General features: G+C 41.5%; 1 protein-coding gene across 2 annotated transcripts in view; it reads right to left on the reverse strand.

Moving 5' to 3' along the window:
• Window positions 1–18,830, reverse strand: part of MCPH1 (Microcephalin) — a 56,608-nt gene extending 37,778 nt beyond the window's left edge. Inside the window, exons 1-4 of one of the 2 annotated variants that reach the window (XM_067101729.1) lie at window positions 18,433–18,830; window positions 13,705–14,892; window positions 12,633–12,775; window positions 10,529–10,684 (exon numbers count right to left, since the gene is read on the reverse strand). In XM_067101729.1, coding sequence (XP_066957830.1) covers window positions 10,529–10,684; window positions 12,633–12,775; window positions 13,705–14,863 — 1,458 coding nt within the window. In that variant the 5' untranslated portion in view covers window positions 14,864–14,892; window positions 18,433–18,830. The remainder of the gene's footprint in view (window positions 1–10,528; window positions 10,685–12,632; window positions 12,776–13,704; window positions 14,893–18,432) is intronic. The other variant, XM_067101728.1, reaches the window with a different exon arrangement.
• Between the last annotated feature and the right edge of the window lie 1,539 nt (window positions 18,831–20,369).

Consider the following 20,369-nt stretch of genomic DNA (forward strand, 5'->3'; position numbering starts at 1 on the left):
GGAGGCAACAGCCAAAGCTATCTCCAAGTTATGACATGAGTATTATCCTGGTGGAAACCAGGATAAGTGGAACTCCTGTGGGTGGTGTGAAGGGGACAAGTATTGATCCAGTCCCTGACACTGTTCCCTAAATAGCAAGATTTTCTCTGGTTCCTTCTACAGTGGAAAAATCTGTCATTCTTTGCATTAGTCTCATAGATTCATGCTATCTCTGTCTTTGAAGCTCAAGGAACTGACTTTTCTCCCATGGCATATTGGCAATGTCTATGCCAATACTTTGAAAAGAAAATTTGAAAAACTTCACTAAAGCCCCATACAGACTCAAGCTTCCAAACCTAATATGTTATTTTCATGATGAAATAAGTTTCATATATAATTACCAAGTAATTACACAGCTTAATTTTAAAAATTGTGGTAGCACTTCTATTGTTTTTGTGTTGGTGACTACCCTGCCCATTATTGGGGAAAAATAGGAACAACAGAGCAGAAAAACTCACTTCTTTAGTGCCCTTATGTCCATGAGAGGGGAGGACGGAGGGCTCCCATCTGTAATTACTTGGTAACTATATATGAAACTTAATTTTATCATGAAAATAACATTTTCATATAAGTAACTTACCAAGTAATTACACAGCTGAATCCCACATTGATGGGAGGTGGGATTCAAGGACATATTCTACTTCAAAACATGCAGTCATGAAAATGAATTTGAAATAGACAATTTGCTAGCATTGATACAATGCTTGATGTTTCCTTACCTGGTAAGAGAGCTACTGCGGGTAATTACTGCCTCTGGTTGGTGCTCATCTTGACCTGTAGTAGCGTGGCGGAATAGCTGCGAGACACTTCTACTTTTAAGTGGAGCTTTGGAGCGAAGGACAATTCCGACTGCTCATAAAGCATAAAAAAAGATGCCCTTGCCCCAGGCGCAAAAAACAACAGACAACGATGTCACTTACAGTGAAAATTAAAAACCACCACCCATCCACTAAAAAACTGGTGGGCACTCCAGGTACAAAGTAACCCCCAGGATCCCCAATGACTCGACACCCTACTTCAAGGCAACGAAATCAAGGATAAAAGGAATGCTTCCTATGCTTCTTCCCCCAATATCATGCCAGCCACTGACAAAGTACAAACACTGTTTCTATCTCTTTTAAATAGTGTGTCACGAATATGAACTTACACTTCCAGCAAGTAGACTCAAGAATTGCAGAGAGCGACATATGTTTGAAAGCAAACAAGGTGGTGAATGCTCTAATGTCATGTGCTTTCACCTTAAAGGTAGGCAGGACATCCTCCTGGATCTGTGAATGAGCCTTGGTAATCAGGTCCCTAAGGAAGAACGACAATGTGTTCTTAGATAGGGGTTGAGAGGGATTATTGACAGAGCACCAGAGACTGCTGGAAGGGCCTCTGATTTTCTCAGTTCTGTCTAGGTAATACCATAGGGCCCCAACAGGGCAAAGGACCCTTTCCTCCACTTCTGGCAGTCCACTAACTGAACTACAGAGGTTTCAGAAGACGAGATGTTATGTCTGCTACATCATCTTCAGGCGACTCCCATTTAGACTGGTAGACTTGGCAAGAAGACTGACGTCTACATCTTACAACACCCTCCACTGCTGATCTTGAAAATCCCTTCACTCTGATGAGTCTCCAGACAGTCTGAAGCCTGTCAGAGCTAGAGTATAGTCCTTGGTGGAACCTCCAGAATGGGGCTGTTTGAGTAGATGTGGATTTTGCGGAAGCAGTCTTGGTAAGTCCACTAAGAGTCTCAGGAGGTCCAGGAACCACTCTTTGAGAGGCCAAAACAGAGCTTCCAGGGTCATTGTCAGGTTGTGGTTGTGATGAGATTGAAATATGTTGAGTACTTACCTTACCATGCTGAACGGCGGGAATGAGTATAGGTCTAGATCTGCCCATTTTAGAAGCATGGTGTCTGTTGCCCATCCCAGATGGTCCAGGACCAGAGAACAAGAGAGGAAGGTGATGATTCCTTATGTGGCAAATAGATCCAATGTTGGTTTGCCCCCCAGTTTCTAAAGGTCATTGCAGACCATGGGGTCCAAGGTCCACTCTGTGGGGAGGACCCATTTGTGATGACCCAGTTCGTCTGCCAACACATTTATCTTCCCTTGAATGAAACTTGTGACCAGTTTCACTCGATTTTGGTCCACCCAAATGAAAAGTTCTTTCGTCGCTTTGCAGAGGGAGAAGGAATGGGTCCCATCTTGTTTCCTGATGTAGGAAAGAGCAGTGGTGTTGTCTACACAAGAGCACCACTACTGTTTTGTTGGTGACCGTTTCCAAAAAAGAAATGAGACCTAAATGAATGGTTGTCAATTCCTTGACATTGATGTGCAGGTTCTGTTGTTCTGGAGACCACGTCCTGGGAGCTTCCATGTTCCCCAGAAGGGCTCCCCAACCCAGATCTGAGGCGTCTGAAAAGAAGTCTAGTTCAGGGCTCACAAGGCACAGCGACTTTCCCTCCGAAAGTCTTTCTTCAGATGTCCACCATCGCAGGTCTGACTTGATCTCTGTTGATATGGGGAACACCAAAGAGTCTGGTTGTGTTAGCTTGTTCCAATTTGCTCTTAGGAAGAACTGAAGGACTCTCATATGTAGTCTGCCTAGTTTTACAAACTTCGATGGAGGCGACAGTTCCTAAAAGACTCATCCACCGATTTGCCAAACAAGACAGGAGGGAAAGAAAACTATGGACTGTCTGTAGACAGAATTCGATTCTCTTGGGGGACAGAAAATCCCGAAAACTCAAGAGAGTTCATCCTCATCCTCAAATAAAGGCTCCTTAGTTGGAGTCTGCTGTGACTTCTACAGATTGATCAAATTCCTAGCTCTTGGGCGAGGAAAAGGGTCCTCTGTAGGTCCTTCATGCACTTCTCCTGTGACGGTGATCAAAGGAGCCAGTCATCCAGGTACAGGCATACTTTGATGCCAGGAGATGTAGCCACTTCACGAGAGGGCTAGCATGCGAGTAAAAACTTAGGAGCTGTAGAGAGGCCAAAACACAGGGCCCAAAATTGAAAGACTGTCCTTGAAGACAAACCTGAGATACTTCCTGGAGTCTGGCTGAACAGGGACATAGAAATAAGTGTCTTGCATATCGAGAGTAATCATCCAATCACCCTGGTGAATGGATGATAATACTGACCAGTTCACCTCCATTTTGAACTTTGTCTTCTGGACAAAGAAGTTCAGAGTGCTGACATCGAGGACAGGTTTCCAACCCCCGAAGACCTGGGGACTACAAAAAGAAGGTTGTAAAAACCTTTTGTTGAGCAATCCTCTACCTCCTCTATGGCTCTCTTCCTGAGAAGGGATGACACTTCCTCTGAAAGAGCCGCATGCCTCTCGGAACATTTGGAGTAAGCCATCAATGTGATTGGCATGGATATTAGCAGGGGATACTCCTTGAATGGTACTGAGTAGCCCTCCTTCTTGACTGTCTAAGGCTCTGCTCCTCTGGCACTCCACCTCTCCCAGAAAAGGAGAAGTTTGGCTCCCACTGGTGCACGAAGGACTGTCGTCTCATTTCTTGGACGAAGGTCTGGTGGAAGTCCTCTTGATTGACCTGGCCGAGAAACAAACCTTGGAGTGGGGCTTAGGAGAAAAAGCCTGTCTACTCCCATGAAAGGCTGTTGCTGAAGTGGAAAAATTGACTTAAAGCCAAAAGAAGGAGGCTCTTTAGGGTGCTTAGAAGACCGGGCCCACAGGTCCTGGGTATACTTTTTCGGGAGGTCTGTGGCTATTTCCTTGACCATGGACTGAAGAAAAAATAAAGGTATAATAAAGCAGACTTCTGTATAGAAGTTACTCCTTTAGTACTGAAGGAGTACCACACTTCTCTCTTTTTGAGAACCCCCAGCGAGAAAAGTGCCGCAAGCTCTAGGGAGCCGTCTCTAATGGCTTTGTCTATGCACAACAGTGCGCCAGTCTGTAGTGAAGTCTCCTGTCAAATCAGTGCAGTCCTCTATTTTCTTACCGAGGCCCCCAACTGTCTAGTCGAGAAAAGTCAACACTTTGAAAACTTCTAATATATTCTTCACAAGATGATCCAGCTCCGTGGAAGCAAACATCACTTTCGCTGACGAGAAGGCCAAGCAGCGTGCTGAGTCAGTAACACCCAAGAAGTCTCCCTTGGAAGAGGCAGCACCTCCCAAGGACAGAGCTTCCCCTGTAGCGTATGATAGGTATCTCCTCTCTGTCAACCTTGAAAGCAGAAAAGCAGAGGCAGCCTTACACTGCTCTCTCTTCACCGAGAGCCAGTCACAGACCTTTTTGAGTGCTTTCCTCGAAGAGGAGGAGAGAACCATCTTAGGAAGACAAGCGCTGACATCAGCTTCATTTCTCATAAGGAAAGTCAAGGCAGGCGAGGCTGGAGCCGCTGGCTGGAAGTACAACGGAAAAGTCGCCAGGAAATATCACAGCAGAGATGCATAAGCTGAAGGGGCTGGCTCTTGCACTAAATCCTCATCAGTTGAAGAAACCGGGGACAAAGACAAGTCCTTAGAAGCTTTGGTCACAACCAGAGCTTTATGGAGCAAACCCAGAATGTCAGCCAACTGTTGCTTGATGGGCACCAATGATGGATCTTCTACCACAGGCGCAGAAGAACTTGAAGCTAGCAAAGAGGGAGTCAGGCGCCTGGCTGGCGCCGGGCACTCGGAGGCTGGCAGTGTGCACTCGGGAGCTGGTGATGGGTGCTCAGAGACTGGAACTGGCGCTAGGCACTCAGAAGACGTTGGGCGCTCATGTGGGCACCTGAACGAAGACAAAGTGTGTTTCTTGACGATGGGGCGTTTGGGCACCAAATACTGGTGCTCCTAAAAAGAACACTCGGGTGAAAGGTATTCAGGACTGCGCCAAGCACGGCAGGACAGTTGTAGACTGAGAGGAGGATCCTTAAAACACTTGCGAGGGAGAGGCAAAGAGCTGTCCACATCGTCCATATGTCTCTTCAAGGGGTGAGACTCACCTGGAAAATGCCAATGGCACTTCTTGTTGGGACTGGAATTCTAGGAGTCTGAAGATAACTGATGCGCACTTCCCGAGATGTGTTTCCAATGGCTCTGTCATAACCAGGGCGTGTGCGACAGGTTCGAAGAGGGGGCAACCACCCGTGGGCAAACCCCACTGGCCTCCTTTGGGCCTCCGGTATGTCTCCTCTTAGGTTCAGGGAAGTATGACAGGGACCTTAGCCACCTCCTCCACTTGCACTGGCACAACACTACTCACTTGTCCATGAGGACTTTTAGGGACGCCCCTAATTCAGCCACTGTACTCACCACTAAATCAAACTTACGGTCAAACCTGCACTCGAGACTGGCAATGGCATCGGGGTCGGAAGCATGGGAGCTAGGCACGGGAGTAGATGGTACAGCAAGATCACCTACAACTCTAGGTTTAGGTGTAGGTTCTAGGCTATGAGCCCTACTTTCGGCCCTAGAGGCCGCCTTCCTCTTCCTATCAAGCTTATCTATGTGGGATTTCAACACCTTCCACTGCTTATCGTCCCAATCTTTACACTCATCACAAGTTAGCTCTTTCGAACATATCATGTGAGAATCATAAGTGGCTTTTGTTAACCTGGTCTTACAACCCTCCTGACAATACCTAATGCTGGAGGAACTGGAGTCCAACACGGTAAATCACAAAATTACTTATAAAAGAATCTAAGCTAAGCTAACAAGCTTGAAGGCTACACAAATATGTGAATATTTCACTGAATCCTGGAAGGATAGACCCAAAATACCGATGAAATAAATCAACAAAGGCTGCTGCAAACATTCGATGTGATGTCAAAGGCCAGCAGAAAAGAAGTGAGTTTTTCTGCTTTGTTTTTCCTATTGTTCCCTGATAGCGGGCGGGGTAGACACCTACACAAAAACAATAGAAGTGCTACTGCAATTTTTAAAATTTAAGCTGCTGTGTGAACGGGAAATATAGCTGTGTAATTACTTGGTAAGTTACTTATATGAAAATGACATTTTTATAATAAAATAAAGTTTTATATATACTTACCCAGTAATTACATAGCTTTTAGTTTCTTTTAACCAGCAGCTCAAAATTTTGAAATTGCGGGTCACGCTAGTTTGTTTTGGTTATGGCGACGTGCCCTGCCCACTTTCGGGTGTAAGAGGATTAGAGGAGGTATGTTCAAAAAGGGGATAGTGTAGCCCTCTTTCAGGACAGACACTATCCAAGATTCCGCTCCCTTTTGTCCCCACCGTTCCCAAAACTGAAGGAGCCGCGCTGCTACCTGAGTATGGAGGACTAAGTTTTCATTTCTTGGAGTAAGACTTGGAAGAGGACTTTTTGATGGAATGCTGTGGGAAATGGGTGTAAGTCCTTGTCCTAGTCTGGGATCTAGAACAGGAGCTCCGAAAGGGAGTAGGTTGCAGTTGTGGCGGAGACGAAGATCTAGGAGGAAGAGTCGAAGAATCCTTGGGGCATCTTGTAGATTGGGAGAGCAGGTCCTGAGTGTTCTTTCTCTGCAGGTCAGAGGTGATGTCCAGTACTGTAGCCTATGGAAAAAGATACGTCTTGTCCAAGGGGGAGAATAGGAGGGCCGATCTCTGAGACGGAGTGACGCCTTTCGAAGTAAAGGAGCACCAAAGCTCCCTCTTCTTAAGAATACCCATGGCGTACAGACTGGCTAACTCCTGCGTACTATCGCGAATGCCCCTGTCAATACAGGAAAGTACTCCCAAGATATCCGACAAGATTTCTTGAGGTAACAAAGAGCACTCTCTAAGTTTGCGCGCCAAAGCGCCCACCGCCCAGTCAAGGAAGCTCATCACTTCGAACACCTCTGAGGCCGAGAACATAATTTTGGCTGAGGAGAAAGCTGATCTCCTAGCCGAGTCGATAAGGCTGGAGAAGTCTCCCTGAGAGGAGGCAGAGACTCCCAGGGAAGGAGCTTCTCCGGTCGCATAAAACCTGTAGCTCGACCTGGACAATTTGGAAGGAGGGAAACAAAAAACTGCTTTGCCTTGTTCCCTCTTCTCAGAAAACCATCCTTCTACTTCATCCAGTGCCTTCTTTGCTGAAAAGGAAAGAACTAATTTTGGTAATTTCAAAGGACCGACTGAGGGGGCTTCCATAAAGAAGGTTGAAGCAGGAACGGAGGGAGTAGCTGGTGAAAAGAAGCTAGGATAAGTTGCTAGCAGGAATCTCAACAGCGCAGAGTACGCCAATGAAGGAGCATCTTGTTCTCGAACAACTTCCTCAGAAGAGACAGGAGAAAGCAATAAGTCCACTGTCGTCTGAGCCATAGGATGAGCCTTCTGAAGCAAACTGAGAATATTATCCAGTTTGCTCTGAATCGGGTCAACTGGCGGAGGAGCAACATCCGAGACGCCACTACTAAGAAGCGGTGGAGGAGCGGGCGCCAATGGGTGCTGTCGAGACGGGAGTCAGAGACGAAATCTGTTGGAGAACGGGTGCCAGCGGGCGCTCAACCACAACCGGGAGCTTGGGCGCTACAACACTAGTTGCTGGCCGCTCGGGCGCTGATTGTACAGATGAAGGCACTGGGTGCACAACTCCTGATGCAGTCGTTTCTTTATTTGACGAAGAACGTCTCCATGCCACAAGGCTCTTCGGCGCCAAATTACGATCATCATTCGAAGAAGATGAAGAGAATTGTTCTGGGGTGTCCCAATGACTACACAACGGGCGTGCTGAATCCTTGCTCTTCTTACAAGGAACAGGGGAAGGAATCTCATACTCCACTGCACGCCTTTACAGTGGGCGTGACTTGTCGCATAGCACCGTGAGCACTTGGGACTAAAATCTTCGGAGTTGGAGGACATACAATGAGTGCTCACTTGCAGGCCTTTCCAATGGCCTTTGGTTGCAGTATGGGATTCGTCAACAGACTGAACTGAGGGGGCGACTGCTCGGGGGCAGACCCCACCGACCTCCCTTAGGCTCCCAGTTTGACTCCTCCCAGGTGGTGGGGAGTATGACAGGGACCTTGGCCTAGGAGAATCAGCGGGCCGAACAGACACCTCCTCCACTACCACTGCACTTGCACTTTTGTCCATTAGCACATTCACCGACGACGCTAATTTAGCGATTGATTGAACAATCAACTCAATTTTCGACTCCAGACTGGTGATGGTGTTGGGGTCGGAAACGTGAGAGCCAAGTAAAGGAGAGGGTTGCACAGGTGGAGGAGATGGAATGGGAACAGAAGAAATTACAGGAACAATTGCATCCGACTTAGCGGATGAATCCTGACTAGCTAAAGCTTTACTAGATTCCCTAGCCATAGCTTTCCTCTTCCTATCTCTAGCTAGTTTCTTAAGGTGTGCTTCTAAAGTCTTCCACTTCTTAATATCCCAGTCATTACACTCCTCACAATGTAAATCTACTGAACATGTTTATCCCCTACATAGAAAACAAACAATGTGCGAGCCATAAGATTCTTTAGTTAGTCTAGTATTGCAGCCTTTGCTAACCAAAAATCGGGGATAATAGCACTGATCCCCGGTTAGTGGCGCCGCTGATAAGAGGCGATCAGTGCCGATAACTGGTTATCGGCGCCGCTAACTGGTTATCAGCGACAAAAATGTGGTTATCGTCGTCGCTAGACAAGCGCCGTAAAACCGGATCGCCAGTAACCAAGGCTGCTGATAACCGGGGACTGCCTGTAGTGAACTACTAGTGTCAGACATCCTAGATACATCCTAGAAAAGTCTAATACAAGTCCAAAAAACGGGCAAAGAGTCGTCAACCAATTATCAAATCTCGCCTAACACTATCTTAATTATGCCGAAAGGCTACAAAAATAAATACTTTACCAATTGAGCTTTTCAGTCGAGAAACATGCCAAGTGCCATTTTTAAAATATAATAAATCAAATGAAAAAATACCTTGACCCAGGATGGCGCTTGGCATGTTTCTCGACTGATAGCCTCAATTGAAGATAAGGCAAACAACCAGCAAAGTATAAATTCCAAAATTCGAGCTGCTGCCAACCACAGTCCTCCAACCATAGCCGGCAGAAACAAATTGAAGCTCTTCGCTATGTTGTACCTTCTCTTACACCCAAAAGTGGTCAGGGCACGTCGCCATAACCAAACCAAACTAGTGTGACCCGCAATTTCAAAATTTTGAGCTGCTGGTTAAAAGAAAATAATAGCTATGGAATTACTGGTTAAGTTACTAATATAAAACTTTCGTTTATGGCAATTTCTTCCTGGCATTTGTACCTTCAAAGCAAATAAGTGAGCTGCATACTATCAAGCAAAGTCATACAGAAAGCCAGAGTTTCATAAGTCTTGTCAATTTGTGTTGATTCTGTTGCAAAGACCAAAACTTTGGGGAACCAAGGCCAATCTCTTGTACTCTTTGCCAAACCATCATATTTGGTACATGACTAGAACCATGAGGCCTTCCTTTCTGCCAGTCAGGGCAGCAAACCTTCACCTTTGCAATGCTAAATTAGGAAATAACTAGAAATATCATTTCATAAAGGCTCAGGCAAGTTACCTTGTAGACATATACTGAAGCAGCAAGCTGCCCAAGTTAAGGTTTTCAAACCATGAGATCAACACCTTTCATGACAACTGGTAGAGATCTCAAATGAAATTACAAATTTTTATCTTATGAATTAACTATAAGGTTCAAAGTACTGCAGTGGAAGCAGAGCAAGTTGTCCTTGTTTCTAGGAAGGGTTCTAGACAGTTAGAACTATAATCCTAACCTCCACATTCTTCCTCTCATTTTCCCATTACGTCATCTTCAACAACACACAAGACTTCCAAGGTTTTCCACCTCTAAATCCCGCTTAACAAGTAAGCTCTATCATCTCTCTTGGGAATGCCACTGGTAATACCATGACATTACCAAACAGATTTGTAGTGGGGGCTGCACATTACTATCAATACTGTACTCAGGGTTGTTTCATAAACACAACTCTTATACCAACTCAAAAATCCAAGCAGATCCTACAACTGTAAATTACCTGTCTGAGGTTTTGCCAACTATTCATCCCTGTTTAAATTGAGATTTAGGCAATATATGAAATGGATTTTTATTTTTCTAAATAATTTTGTTCATGAAAACCAAGTCCTTAAAAATGCATTTTCTCTCCTCCCAGTCCCAAGTTCTCACTAACAGCCAGGAACAGACAAATTCATATGTACAGGTGCACCTATTAGCATTGTGAGTTTTTGCTCTCAGAACTTTTCCCAAGGAAAATTTCATGACAAACAAAATGTGTTATACAGGCAATGTATTTGCATGAAAAAAATTAACTCTTAAAATATGACTAATTTCCTGTCACTTGCAAACTTTATGAAATCAAGACAGATAAATGTACATCTTATCTGAAACTGACTGAATGGAATTATTCTACAAGGAATTTATACACTCAATATCACATCAAGAGACTTTAACTGTCAAGAAAGTAAAACAAAATATAAGAAACTTGAAATTTTACCATCAAGCACTTACTTCAAGACTACCAATACAGTACTGTAAATAAAAACCTTACCCTCAGTTTTGAGAGGAAGACTGGGTTGCTATAAGATTCAAGAGAGGTACTTGGATACAATGCTTCAGAAACACGTTGAAAGGTTTCCTTGCAAGCATCAACCCATAAGGAAGAAACCAAATGTAGGCCACGTTTCTTTGCTCGATTAAAAGTTCCCTGGAAAACGAGTGATATGAAAATACCCGATTTCTAAAATAATTTTTAGATCTCATATATAAAAACCTTTTACTGTTACTAAAGCCTTAATACCAAGTTATGGAGACAAACTGTATGGTGAATTGCTTCTTGTAATGAATGAGCCAAGGAGAGGCAGGACCCATATCATTAGTGAGCCTGTCTCAGCTGCAAAAAGCTATTTCTTTTTATTTTTCATAATTAAAACATCTCCATTTACTTATGTCATATTACAGTATGCACGGATGAAATAAAGCAGCAACAGTTTAAAACTAAAATGCATTATGATTAAGAAACTTCAATGAAACTTCCATCTTGTATTCACAATACTGTAATAATATTATTGTAGGTTACATTGGGAAAAAACAGGACTGTGAACCAGGAATTCAGAAAGCAGTAAGAAAGGGTAGCTGCAGCATGGATGAAGTGGGGAGATAGCCTAAAAATAAAAATATCTCACTGACTGAGATACCTTAAAATTATGATGGGTATATAAGGCCTACACTACTTCATGTAGCAAAAACACTGGGACTGACAAAGAGATAAGATTTTGAAAAGTGTGAACACAGAATATCAAGGTTCATGGACTGAATATGGTGAGATGTTTCAAAAGAGAAATGAAATGTCCAGAAGCCAGGAAAATAAAAAGTAAAGACTGAAATCTCAGAGACTGAGATAATTAGGACACATTAAGAGAAGGGACGAGGAACAGTTGGTCAACAAGGCAGTAGAAATGGACACAAAAAGACAAAGAGCTGTGGGAGGGCCTAGGAATCACGGAAAAAGATAGATGCAGACCTAGACCCAGTACAGGTTCAGACAGAAATTGTACAAGGCAGAAGGTAAAGAGAACTTGTTTCATATATAACCAAATAAGGGAAAAAGCTAGTGTAACAAGTGTTTATGATGAAAATATACGCTCTTAATTTTAAACAATAACTCTGGGCAGGTGTAAATAATAAACAATGGAAAGTGGCACTGCAGAGAAAAATGTGAATGAACAGGCAACAGTGAAAGTTCAGACAACAGCACATATGAAAGATATAAGAAAAGGAACTGAAAAAGTTGAGGTATTCCTGAAACAATATACTTGTAAATTTTTAATCAGTCAGCCCTTCTAGGACAGTACCAAAAAGATAAGTCTTAATTAAGGTAAATGTTTGTGCTTCATACAAATGAGAGAAAAAAAAAAAGTACTCAAGAACTAATACTGAGGAATAAATAGGTGCATCTTTTTACAAGACTTGGAATAATGACAAGCCTTTCATAACCATATAAACACTGTTGTTATTTAAAGCTATTCTAGAATATTACGTCACTTATTTACACTCTGTAATCTATTGTTAAAATGAAATTGCTGACTTTCCCAGTACTGTAATTCATCGAATAAAAAACTAAAAAACAAACTCTGAAAGGTAACCATCCACTACAATTGTTCCTACAGGCAATAAAATACTCACTGAAGAAAACAGAATAGAACAGAAAAAACAACTTATGCCAAAGGGCAAGTGCTGGGACCTATGAAGTCATTCTGTGCTGAGAGGAAAATTGACAGTAAGAAGGTTTGAAAGGTGTAACAGGAGGAAAACCTGGCAGTTGCACTATGAAACAATTGTTAGAGGGGGTAGATAATCAGATTGAAGAAAGAGAATATGAATGGAGGTACAGTAAAAGGAATGAAAGACGTTGCAGCTAAGGTCTGAAGGGATGCTGCAAAGACCCTTAAGTAATGCTAACAGTGCACCTTGCAAGTTTACCATGCGAGGTGCACTGACGGTACTACCCCCTTATGGGGATCAAAGAAAACAGCTCAAGAATAACTTCATTTACAGCAGCCCTCATTTAAAAGCATATTCATAACCACTAATCATTATCAAAATTACATTCAAGCACTATGACGACATTAAACATTACTATAAATATACTTTACCTTACTGCCATCTCTAAATATAACATGAGTCACATCAGAAGTTAGCTTTTCCCTCACAACAGCACCAAGGGCTTTCAGTTGGTCTTTTATAACATCAGAATGATTAGCTCTCTTAATACGGACTTCTACATACGCCACGACATCTGAAAGAGCAAGCGCATTTAATAACTTTTAAATACTGCCATGAGAGAGAGAGAGAGAGAGAGAGAGAGAGAGAGAGAGAGAGAGAGAGAGAGAGAGAGAGAGAGAGAGAGAGAGAGAGAGAGAGAGAGAGAGAGAGAGATTTCAAAATGACACCAAAACTTATTTAATACCATACTGAACTCTTTCACTAAGAGACACCATTCAAAAATTATACATTTGCATAAAAATCTTGTACTACTCAAGGCTACTTCAGGTAAGAATGCATATTTAAAAAATGAATGGCAGAGAAGAGTATTTTCCTGATAATCTACCAAGAAATCTCTACTCTAATTAAGCTGACTGACAATTTTAGAAAAACTGGGGAAATAGGATAAAAAGGATACTAAAACACAGACGTTCAGAAAACAATCACTGGCAATGCTTGAATACTGACTGCCTGATTTTAAATAAAAAACACAAGCTAAAAAGCACTGTACCAGCTTTGATTAATGAAATGAAAAGAGGGAAAAGAGATCATGGTACTGTTCTCACTCATTCCTTCAGCTGTGCAAGTAGAGTACTATATAATAGGATGTTCGACAAGACAGACTTCTATAGTGGAAATTTCACCTAACACAGAACTTTGCTCAGATATAAGTTGGAAACTCAGCTCTTCAGCATCCTTCACGCATTAAGCAATGAAGTACTGTAAATCAAAGTATAGTACAAGGCTTGTTTGTTACAAATAGACATTACCATTATGAGCCATGCTGCTTGTCACAAAATAAAAGCCTCACAAAATTTAACCAAACATTTCACTTGGACTGTAAGAAATAATTATTCAAATAAAGAAAATAATTATGCTACCAAATCCTGCTCTATTATATTGCTATTTAACACAAAACATAGTGGCTAAAACGAAACACAATCTTAAACTAAAAACACCAACCTTCCAAAATCAATTTTGAGGCTGGCTGAGTTTGGGGAAAATCATCACTGCTGCTGTTTCTCTCTGCATCACAATAACTGGCTTCCTTAGATGGCATTTGTGATGGAATCTGGTTTATCTGTTGTTGTGGTAATGAAAATGTACTACTTTCAAGATGCACTGAGGACTTTGCAGGAAAACTGTCACCATTATGAGCATCTTCTGGAGAACTTTGCGACTGAAGTCCTTTTATTATATCAATTACAGACTCATTAACACTAGTTAGAGCACTTATGTCACCATCTTCGTTTTCAGAAAACAAAGCACATTCATTTTCTGACGCACTTCCTTTAGGTCCAGAACTGGTATTAGGGGTATCATTAACTTGGGGATTATGCTTCTTTGGTATGGATGTGTCCTTTAGATTAAGGTCTGAAAATTGAAGGCTTACTCGACTTTTGATCAGGGGCCTCTGTCTATCTTTGCTAGTCTTGATTTTGACAGAAGTGTGTGAACGACGTTTTTGTCTGACTTTAGATGTACTTTCTTTAATTTCTTGTATACTCTGAAGTTTCTTTGACAAGGTGTCATTATCATTTAAATCAAATGGTAAGATCACTTCTGCAAGAGACCTTCGCTTTTTCCTTTTCACAGGTGAGACATATTGCAAATATTGCTTACTTACATTAATTCTAGAGCTATTTTTCCTGTTCTGACTATGCAAAGATTGAACAAATGTATCTTCAGATTCAAGAATTGACATAACATTCATGCCTTGCAAATTAAGCTCACGTGTAACGTCCAGAATAGAGGCATCCTCCTCATCTGTGGAAATGAGATCTTTGTCAAGCACTTTTGCAATGTTAGATGCGAGGATCAAGTTTTCAAAGCTTTTATCGCAGACGCCTTTGTCAAGTGCTTGGAGAACCCCATTCTCAGAAATGTCCATCAATTCAGGAGCTGGAGTGTCAGGTGTCTCAAGCACAGTTCCACCAGTAATGCTAATGTCATTCACAGGACAGTTAAAAGAATTGTTAGGAGTCTCTGGGACAACAACAGATTCAGATGTACTTTGATAAGTGTGGCTAAAGAGCGCTGACTGCAAAGACACAGGAGTCCCATTATTGTCAGACGGGGGCCTTATTCTTAGAGAATCTCTTCTTCTGAAACCCCTCTTCATTTTGAAAGTTTCCCAAACTTTTTATTAATCTGAAAATTTAAAAGAACAATAGTAACATAAATGAAAAAAAAAAAAAATATACACTAAGTTACATATTAATAAACTTTATAACAATAACAATATTCCATTATTATACAGTAACTATGGGTAAATCTACTTTGCAGCACATATATTTTTCAAATAAAAATGACAATTTATAATTTACATTATCAGTGGCCACTGATAATTCTCTAATCCAGTCCAATTACAAACTTCCCAGTGTTTAAACATCATGGAAAATAGATCATGACGAAATGACAACTCCATAAAATTGGTATCACGCAACATAACTGGAAAAAATATCTGAAAACCAAAAAAATGAACCCTTTGAGATTCCAGTAATATCAAATGACACAATCTGTATAAAATAAAAAAACTAATCATAAATATTTTGACATCAGGTAGCATTAGCATGACGTCTGCAAAGAGTTGGAGATGGTTCAACTCGACCTCGCATAAAAGTGGACTGTCCAAAGATATTTATGAATAAACCAGTTCAAAATACAAAACAAAATATTTACCTATATTTCCTTACATGACTTATATCTTTATGCAATAACATGAATGAAGAAGAATTTGCAAAACATGCCTGTAATTCACTCTTTGATTCATAGCATACCCTTGTCTTTGATATGTGGCATTCTAGAACAAGTTAGAGATGGGGGTCTAATGGCTAAAAGCCTCCCAGTAGAACCTAGTGCCCTGAGTCAGGTTAGGGAAGGTAAGGTTAAGATGCAAATATGCCTGTAATTTACTCCATGACTAATGAATTTCTAGACAGGCTGGGGATGGGGGGCTTCAAAGGGGAAAAGAAAGCCCCCCCAACTCAGTAATATAGGAGCTGTTGGCCTAAATTTGGTTGGTTAGGAAGCTAAGAGTACAAAGTATTCCTGTTATTTACTCCATGACTTATAGCATTCTACAGCAGGTTACGGAAAGGGGTCAAGGGGGAACAGCATCCCAGCAATGTAGGACCTTTTGCCCTAAGTTGGTTTTTTTTGTGACATTTCTATTCTATACAATGCATTTTGTAACTGATACTGCATCTAGTTAAGCTATAGCCATATTTGCTTAACCTTAATAACATTTACTGATAACGGAAGGTTTTGCTTTGTTATAAGGTTTCCTTAATATGCCCAAATGGAAATCATACTAAAATTTATTGCAAAATTTACCACTACTGAGGTTTTTGCCAACAAACTTTAACCACTCAGACTTTCTCTAAGCTCTCGTTTATGTTTCAACATTCCTGCAAGTGGAGCTCCCTATTGGTTTTTTTGTTTCCCATTGCACTGAGAAACACATGGCTGGCAGATTTGGAAAAGCTTTGTTACATCTGGAAATATAGGTATGTGGACAATGTTGAAACCTGATTGGTTCTTTTATTCTAAGTTTCATCGACAGAGTGGAATTTTGGAATTCCTGCTCTGACTGAACACACTGGCTTCAGTTCTTATCCATGGTTCCTTTGATACAGAACTGTTGTTCCTTGGATTATTTGAACTGATTTAAATTTTTTTTGTTTGTGTTTTCACCATTTTGAACATTCACTTTGGTAAAGAATCAGGGTAATTCTATATATTAGCTCCGCGCCTGTTTTTACCTTTTCAACACTTTTTGGGGTTCTGATACTGGCGGTGCATCTGTTTGTTATCGGCCAAATGGAATGTCCCTTCGCCGTGTTTAGTACTGGCCCGCGGGGGTTACCCATCACGTTAACTGGCGGTGCATCTGTTTGTTATCGGCCAAATGGAATGTCCCTTCGCCGTGTTTAGTACTGGCCCGCGCGGGGGGGGGGGGGGTTACCCATACGTTAACAAGATATTGCACTTGCTGGATGGGATATGAACCGTTCGAAACAGATGTGCCCGTGCTCTGTCTTGTGAAGATCGCATATGAAAACCCCTTGTTGGATGGACTTCAGGGATTAATTACAGGTTAATTACACTCGAGCACCAAAAATTAAAGGTAAATTCATAATCAGCAACCAAAAAACTATAGAAAGAGTCAAGTTATAGTGCTGTCGCCGCCGCGGAGCTACTATATAGTTCTACCAGAATCAGTAACTGACAGATACAGAAATTCTTTTCTTATACAATTATAGGGGACCACAGTGGGAAGCCAGGGTTTTTGATAGAGAAAATACACAAGACTGAAATAAAGGCGTTACTCTAAGCTCACCCTGGTTGCTGACATCTGCAAATTCTGATTACGATAAGGTTTGCTGAACATTTTTAAAGTAACACTACGCACTAGTCTGGATAAGAAATTGAAATAACTGGAATATACAATTTAGGCCAAAGGCCAGTAATTCTAAGCCGGCTGTCCGCGGTGAGCTAGACTTTGGCAATTGATGTTTTCCTGTTATTTTACTTGCTTTACAAGAATTTAAAGTAATATTTTGTCGGTCGGCTGTAACTAAACTGTAATTGACCTTTGAAGACTACACTACTGACACGGTAGATCTAAGCTGGCATTCCGCGGCGAGCCCCCCACCCCCCTCCATAGCTAATACGGCAAAATTGCAACCAGTAAACACCCCTAAAAATACCAACCTAACGTACCGTAGGGGTGTTTACTGGTTACAATTTTGCCGTATTAGCCATGGAGGGGGGTGGCGGGCTCACTGCGGAATGTCACGTAGTCTTCAAAGGTCAATTACAGTTTAGTTACAGCCGGCCGACAAAGTATTACTTTAAATTCTTGTAAACAAGTAAAATAACATAGGAAAACATCAAATGCCACAGTCTACCTCACCACGGACAGCCGGCTTAGAATTACCCAAAGGCCAAGCACTGGGACCTACAAGTAGAGGGTACAAAGTAAGATGTAAGAAAGAGTACATGAACATTTGGACACAGGTAGGCATATAGTCAAAGGAATGGAAGGAGTTGCAGCTAGGGGCTGAAGGGACACTGCAAATAACCTTAAAATCCCTACAGTGCATCATTCTAAGTACACTGATGGCACTACCCTCCTTAGGGATAGGTAAGTACGGCCCTGGTAACCTAGGTTATATTAGTGGGTGAAGTCAAGGGGCCCCCAGGAGGGTAAGGACCCAGTACTATAGGCTAGGTTAGGCTGCAACCTTGTTTAATTTATGGTGCCCTAGGTTAGATTATATGAGGTGTCCTGGGAGAAGGGTGGGATGGGGCAAAGCTTCGTTGGGTTATGTTAAATAATTGCATTTCACTTTTGTTTTCTCCCACACAAAAATGGTTTCCTATTTCGGTCCACCATAATTTTAGGTTATAACTTGGATCCGGTATCTGTAAAACTACTAATTTACTACCAAAATAATGTCTGAAACGTTCAATGCCCCCACGAACGTAATTTAGCCTATCAGTGCTATACCGTGGGCTAGTTAACATTTAACCAGAGGGCTAACCACTAAGCTAAATCCAAGCATAAAAGACAAACATTTCAATCAACAAAAAAGGTTAATTCTGACTAGAATCTGCAATGAGCATCATATTAGCCAAAGTTAGCCAAACGACAACTGTTGGCCCATGACAAGTGATAAAGGTTACCTTTCAAATCTCAAGCTGATACCAACAGCTGGGCACTCACCACATCTGTTGGCGTTACGTAAGCCTATCTCTCTCTTCTTCACACTTCTCTTGGTACTGTTTTAAAATTAATATCCAACACACAAAATAGGTTTGGATCTGAATTCGAAATGGGGGAACTACAGCTCATTTAAACGGAACCGCTTAAATATTTCTCTGTTAGTAACAAGTTTATGTTGTTTCTTCTTCTTTCATCGTCGGTTTATAATTCGGTGGTTCTCCTGTTTCATAACTGTCTTACAACAGATGGTCGATTTACCATATATTCAAACTTTCGTTTCCAATCTTTGCACCTTTTCTCAGTGTGACAACGTGTACTAACAATAGGACATTACTAATTAAGAAATGAAGCCATCACTGAGAAACAGTTAGGTATTGATACGCTAAAAGAGTTTTTACGCTGTAACATTTCAACAATCACTTACCACTTTTTCTCTATTATATCCATTCCCTCTTCAAACATACCAACCATTCTAACTGCGTTTGTTTGAATGTTCTCTTATATAACATTAAATGTCAACGGCCACTGTTTTAATCTCTTTCGTTACTTCTCCGAAAAAAAATTATGAATACACTATTATCCAATGTACGACGAAAGTCTCCAAGAACAAATTCCATATTGGAGCATCCCTAGGATAAAACTCCCAAAGAACAAAATCCCATAGACCGAAACTTACATAAGGCAAACCCTTTAAAATTCCCAAGTGATAATTTACGTCCTTTCTTGTCATTTTTAGTTTATGAATACTTAGGCCTATGTGATATGTAAAGTATTACTTTCATTATATAAGATTGCAGTAAGGAAAGCATTATAATGATGGTGTTTTATGAAGAAAACACGAAATTAATTTTAACGTGTACTTAAAAGAAGCTATGCATTCAACGATTCAAGCGCAAAAACTGTACTTCCTAAGTTAATCGCAAAACTACAAATTCAGTCAATTTTTCAGTCTAGTCATTCTTATATTTCTCATCAAACGACGAAGTTTGGCTTTTGTCAAGTTTTAACATAACTACGGGTTTTATCTCATTTTGCACCATAAGTGCGAAATGAGAGGTGGTTTTGTCCCAGGGGAGTTTGTCTTAAGCGGCGCTTGTCAGCAGCATCCAAGGGTCATTCCCTATTGTCTCCCACTTGTTCGACCTAGAACCAGACAACCCGGCGCGACCTCAAGAGCCAACTGAGAAAGAAATACATTATCTATGTGCATGCGTTTATGCTGAATATTTAGAAGAATGTAATGCTGCTTAACTATCCTTGATAATCCATGTTTAAATAAAATCTGATGCCACATTGGAATATTTCTCTTTGGCCAGATTGTAGGACCAGTATTTTTTTTTTTTAGATCATACAACTGGCAACTTAGCGAGCTAGCTTGTAAGCAACATTGTTGTGAAAGAAGTTCCCTTAGTCGAGAGATAAGATCTGGGCTCGTTTGTGAGTGAACACCTGCATAACTGTTTGGTGTGTGCAAGACAATGGCGACCTCACCTCCCATCTTTCGTAGGTACAACGCTCAGCTCACTACTGCAAAATGCATGGATTGTTCCCAAACTTCATACAATCTTACCTTGATACATCTCCTATCACTGTATAGAATTTCTGATTACAGATATGGGAAGGGAAAAGTAGTAAACAGATAATCTTCCCGAGAATGTGAAGCCTACTCTGGCATCACGCATTTTTCCTCCTCTATGGGAAACTGTACATCATTGCCGATTCACGATACCGCTGTTTCTTCACTCACAGGAGTCGCACCCTGAAAAATTCATAGAAAGAAAAAATACAGGAAGAACTTGCAGGTTTGCACAACCATTCAACCAGCCGAGAGGTGAATGACGTGAAGGAAAGCGCAAAAAGCTAAAGTGCCTTACAAGAAGTAATTGTTCAAAGCCCG

The sequence above is a fragment of the Macrobrachium rosenbergii genome, chromosome 57 (assembly GCF_040412425.1).
Source record: "Macrobrachium rosenbergii isolate ZJJX-2024 chromosome 57, ASM4041242v1, whole genome shotgun sequence".
NCBI classification, from domain to species: Eukaryota; Metazoa; Arthropoda; class Malacostraca; order Decapoda; family Palaemonidae; genus Macrobrachium; species Macrobrachium rosenbergii.